This window comes from Myotis brandtii, unplaced genomic scaffold (genome assembly GCF_000412655.1).
Source record: "Myotis brandtii unplaced genomic scaffold, ASM41265v1 scaffold250, whole genome shotgun sequence".
NCBI classification, from domain to species: domain Eukaryota; kingdom Metazoa; phylum Chordata; class Mammalia; order Chiroptera; family Vespertilionidae; genus Myotis; species Myotis brandtii.
In genome coordinates this window covers 1,012,266-1,017,300 of record NW_005359478.1, presented here as the reverse complement: position 1 = coordinate 1,017,300, position 5,035 = coordinate 1,012,266, and the positions used below count along the sequence as shown (strand labels likewise).

The 5,035-nt window shown below is 58.4% G+C and overlaps 2 protein-coding genes across 3 annotated transcripts in view; both read right to left on the bottom strand.

Annotated features, from left to right (window-relative positions):
* SLC27A3 (solute carrier family 27 (fatty acid transporter), member 3) overlaps positions 1-644 on the bottom strand; it is a 5,015-nt gene extending 4,371 nt beyond the window's left edge. The window contains exon 1 of the mRNA XM_005867438.2: positions 345-644. The gene's annotated coding sequence lies outside the window, so the exon portion shown is untranslated. The remainder of the gene's footprint in view (positions 1-344) is intronic.
* Positions 645-1,837: 1,193 nt separating this feature from the next.
* INTS3 (integrator complex subunit 3) overlaps positions 1,838-5,035 on the bottom strand; it is a 37,807-nt gene continuing 34,609 nt past the window's right edge. Inside the window, exons 26-30 of one of the 2 annotated variants that reach the window (XM_005867436.2) lie at positions 3,760-3,927; positions 3,325-3,425; positions 3,086-3,158; positions 2,746-2,902; positions 1,838-2,648 (exon numbers count right to left, since the gene is read on the bottom strand). In XM_005867436.2, coding sequence (XP_005867498.1) covers positions 2,571-2,648; positions 2,746-2,902; positions 3,086-3,158; positions 3,325-3,425; positions 3,760-3,927 — 577 coding nt within the window. In that variant the 3' untranslated portion in view covers positions 1,838-2,570. The remainder of the gene's footprint in view (positions 2,649-2,745; positions 2,903-3,085; positions 3,159-3,324; positions 3,426-3,759; positions 3,928-5,035) is intronic. The other variant, XM_005867437.2, reaches the window with a different exon arrangement.

The window sequence follows — 5,035 nt, the reverse complement described above, 5'->3', positions numbered from 1 at the left end:
CGGCAGCGCCACTGTGGCCAGAAGTGCAGCAGCAGCGGCAGCAGCAGCAGCAGGGGCAGCAGCAGGAGAGCAGCCATCGCGCCCTCTTCCTCGACTCGGCGCCGGCTGGCACCAGCCGCTCGCTTCTGGCTGCTGCTGCCTGGTACTTGCTTCCGAGAAACTGGGGCCTCACTTTCTGGCTCTGAGACCGCTCCTTCCCCGGAGCGCGCGTGCGCCGGCACACGCCCCTTCCCCCAGGAGGCGAGCAGGGGCGGAGGTGGGGGCCGGCCCCCGCACTCCCGGCCTCCCCACCCCTACGCTCCGCCCTGGACTCGCTCCTTCCAGGCGACTCGCCTGCACCTCACCAGGTCCTGGGCGGTGCTCACGCCTTCCCTCAATCCCAGGGTCGTCTCATTTTAGGTCCCTTGTCAAGGGCGATTTAGGCATCTGGCCGGACTTTGGCGTCCAGGTCTGAGCACCAGGACGTTTGGATCAAAGTCCACCGCTCCCTCTTCTATCTCATTTGCACCCGTGATGGAAGGGTGCCTCTGTTCTCTCCCAAAAGACTGAAGGACTCGGCCCCTTGCCTGTTCGGTGCTGCAAGTCCCGGCAAGGTAGCCAGACCCATGCCCTCCCTCCAGCTGCCAGCAGCAGCAGCAACCCCAGGGGATGGGTGGGAGCTGGAAGTTAAGTAGGGGAAAGGTGGAGGCCCAGCCCGCCAGATTTCCGGAGGGGCCGTGGCGGAGGCCCCTCCCTTTGGGCAAGGGTACAATAATTGGGGCCAGCCAGTGAATGCTCTCCATCCTGGTTTTAATTGGGGCAGAGAAAACTGGGGAAGGAGAGAGGAAGGAAAAGAGGCCTCTGGCGGTTCAGACTTGCAAAGGAAGGAGTAGCAGCTCTGAGGGAGGGGAGATCCTGAGACAAGCTTGCGGGCTTAGCAACTGTGCAGTCAGCCTGAACTTCGCTCCTCTCTAGCTCGCCACCAACCTCCCTGACAGGAGGGGACCAGCACAGCCAGGGAGCTCTTCCTGCTGGTACACAGTGCGGAGGAAAGGGAGCCCCCTCCCTAGTAACCGAACTCTCCATGTGCCCAGGATCTGAGTTGGGAGCGTGCCGTAGTTGGCATTCGGCCTTACTAAATGGAATATGACAAATACCAGCTTCTGGAAGTCTCTACTTGAGATGGTTAAGGACAGACCTCGGCTTACTGCCTGGCCTTCACTGCCAGTGGCAGCCAGAATGATGGGGGACAAAGCCAAGTCCTCTCTGCTTCAGACAAGAAGAGGGGAGGATAGCCTGACCAGTGTGGCTCAGTGGTTGAGCATCTGCCTATGTATATGATCCAGGAGGTCACGGTTCAATTCCTGGTCAGGGCACATGCCTGGTTTCCGGCTCAATCCCCAGGAGGGGGCATGCAGGAGGCAGCCAATCAATGATTCTCTCTCATCATTGATGTTTCTATCTCCCTCTCCCTTCCTCTCTGAAATCAATTTTAAAAATATTTTTAAGCCCTGACCGGTTTGGCTCAGTGGATAGAGCGTCGGCCTGCGGACTGAAAGGTCCCAAGTTCGATTCTGGTCAAGGGCATGTACCTTGGCTGTGGGCACATCCCCAGTGGGGGTTGTGCAGGAGGCGGCTAATAGATGTTTGTTTCTCGCTCATTGATGTTTCTAACTCTCTATTGCTCTCCCTTCCTCTCTGTAAAAAATCAATAAAATATATTTTAAAAAATATTTTAAAAAAGCGGGGGGGAAAGGAAGGGAACAGGGGGAAATTATGAAGTCACAGGAGGGGTGCCAATTAAACAGATCACCTGTACATGCACAGGGTAAACGGGGGCAGCAACTCCAGCACAAAAGAGGTTCTGGCTTGTTTTATTGTCATTTAAAAACAGCTTTTAAAACACGATTATCTCTGCCAAAGAAAACCCCACAAAAAAACCCAAAGAAGACAACCAAGGAAATGGGACCTTTGACAGTTCTGGGAGCACGTCTCCGAGACTCCTTCGGGCTCTGGCCCAGCGTGAGGTGCCTCCAGGGCACACCAGGGGGGGCTGTGCCCCCCTCTCAGGTTCCTTCCTGAGCACTTGTGGCATTTGCCCCATGGAAACAAGCAGGCAGCCCGACATGGTCACAGGTTAAATGCCCGTTTCATACCAGTGTATGGAGAGCGACTAGAAGCTGCCTGTTCAGGGCAAATTAAGACCTAAAGGGGATCATCAGAAAGGACACGCGCACCCTTGAGTCTTTCCTCTCATCCTCGTCTGGCCAGCTGCCCCCCTGCCATTTCTCCTCTTGATTTAAACAGCTCTTTGGGCTGGGGGAGGGGCAGGGGCCTGAGGACCTCCCTGCAGTCCAGGTTCTGAAGCCTCCGGCTTCAGGGGGAACCCAGCGCTGGTGGAGCAGCAGTGACGGGCTGGAGGCCCCAGGGAGGGGGAGGGGCTGAGGCTGCATGGCAGCGATCAGACTTCCCACCGGCCAGTCTTGGGATGGGGAGAGAGGGTGCTTCCCCTTCCGTCTCCCGCCCGTTAAACCTTTGATTCACGGAGGAGGAGAGGGTCGTCCAACTAGGGGTGGGCTGGCAGCAGGGACTCAGTCACTGTCAGACCCCACGGCAGAGGACCCCTTCCGCTTCCGCTTGGTGGGCTTCGGTTTTGTGTCTTCTTCCTCCTGGAGGAGAGTGAAGGGGATCATCAGCCCGACAGCTGCTGCCCAGCTCCACCTGCCCCCACGCTCCCTTCCTGCGCCGGCCGGCGAGGGCTCTCACCGAGGCACTGCTAGAGCCAGACTCCTCCTCAGCATTGGGGGGCTGAGTGGCATTCTTTCGACTCCGGGGGCTGGAGAGAGCTGCTTTCCGCCGGCTCTTGGGGGGTTTGGTGGAAGAGTCCTCGTATTCCTCTGCCAGGGAGAAGAGGTCGCTGAACCTGAGGGACAGGAGAACGAGCTCTCAGAGCGGGGCCTCTGGCCCTCGGGCCTCCTTCCCATCTCTCTGCCCCCGGCCCGGGTTCGATTTCTCTTCAAGCCCCTGGTCTTACTGGTCATTAAGTCTGTGTCCCCAGCAGGCCCCCTCCCCTTGGCCTTCCCCACTACTTCCCCAGGAGCCTCACTTCATCTTGTGGGCCTCGTCACAGCTCGCCTGGACATGCTGCAGCGCCTGGAGAATGGGAGTCTGGCTAAAAACTAGAGGGAGAGGGAAGGGACAGCAGGGAGGAAGAACAGTCAGAGGCCTGGGAGCTTAACCAGCGGTGCCCAGGGTGATTTCCTCCTGCCCTGCTCCCACCCGGCCCAGGGCGGTCTGAGCCAGGGTAGCAGCGGGCAGGCTGGACTCGGGAGGGCTGGCGCATACAGTTCTGCTTGGTGTTGGTCAGGTTGAGGCGCAGGTTGTCCAAGTGCTCCAGGATCTGCTCCAGAGTCAGCTGGGCCAGCTTGCTGCTGGAGCTCCTCAGGCTGCAAGGAAGTCACGGGAACCAGACCTGAGCTCCCAGTGAGGGCTCCAGGAGTGCAAGGCCCTCTCCCCACCAGGGTCCCCCCTGCAGACAGACACAGCCCATACAGGGAGGGGACAGAGGGCTGGGCTGGGACCAGGGAGGTGAGCTGGAACAGGGACCAGCCACAGGGCACTGGGAAAGAGGGGAAGGGGCCACCATGGTCCTGTGTGCCCTGTAGCTTCGGACCACTAGGTGTCACCCACAAGCCAGGCAGGGACAGCAGGGGGCTGCCCTGGGATAGAGGGTGGGCAGCAGCAGCTCGGCCTGGTGTGTCCTGAAGGGCCCACTCCCACCTCTGCCTCTTGCGTGGGAGGCTGTTGTTCTTGATGAGCAGGGACTTGATGTGCTCAGCCAGCAGTTCATCGTGCTTCATGCACCAGTGTCGCAGGATGCTGGTGGTGAACTGGTCATCGGGGTGGCAGGGCCGGCTCAGCACCATCTTTACCATCTCCTCGCTGGGCCTGGGGGCGTGAGAGGGGCTGTGGGCACCCTGCTCACACAGCTGGCCTCAGGAACCTCCAGATCTCTCCCATGTACTTATTTCCCAAACCTCAGCCTTCCCCACCCTGCCCCACCCGAGTCCTGCTGTAGCTTCCTACTCTCACATCCCTCTCCCTCTTCTCTTTAGGCCAAGGAATGCCTGGTTTCATCCTTTGCAGAAGCCAGGAGACAAGAAGTGAGATTCTTTAGTTTCTGTGGTAGTAGAAGGTGCGTGTTGTCCTGCGGGGAAGGAAGCCCCCAAGTCCCCCCCTTTCCCCAAAACATTCAGGAAATGGACCAGGGAGGCAAAGGACAACATGTGGTGTGTGAGCACTGCCCCGCCCCCCCCGCCCCCCGAGTCCCGGGGCTGTGAGCCACACTAGTACCCAGCCCAGGGAAGGCGCGGGGTGAGGGCTGGGAAGGCACAGTCCGCACACAGTCCTCCTGCCTTCCCACTTCCTTTAGGACGCTTTGTACCACTTCTAGTCTCTCAGGCTAGAGAGGAGAAAAGGGAAAGACAAGAAGGTACGAAGGAAAAGACACACAGCTGTTGTGCCATGTATACGGAGCTGTGGCAAAAGTGCCTGTGATGGCCCTGACCAGTTTGGCTCAGTGGCTAGAGCGTCGGCCTGTGGACTGAGGAGTCCCAGGTTCGATTCCGGTCAGGGGCATGTACCTTGGTTGCGGGCATATCCCCAGTGTGTGTGTGGGGGGGGTGCAGGAGGCAGCTGATCGATGTTTCTCTCTCATGGATGTTTCTAACTCTCTATCCCTCTCCCTTCCCCTCTGTAAAAAATCAATAAAATATATTTTTAAAAAAAGTGCCTGTGATGGCCCTGGCTGGCGTGCTCGTGTGCTCAGTGGTTAGAGTGTCAGCCTGCGCACTGAAGGGCCTACGATTCCATCCCCTGCCCCAGCTGGGGCACATGTGGGAGGCAACCAATGGATGTGTCTGTCTCACATCAATGTTTCTCTCTCTCCTCCTCATCCTCCTCCCCGCTTCTACTCTCTCAAAAAAATCAATGGAAAAAATATCCTCGGGTGAGGATTAACAAACCAACCAACAAAAAGTGTGTGGGGGCGGGGCCT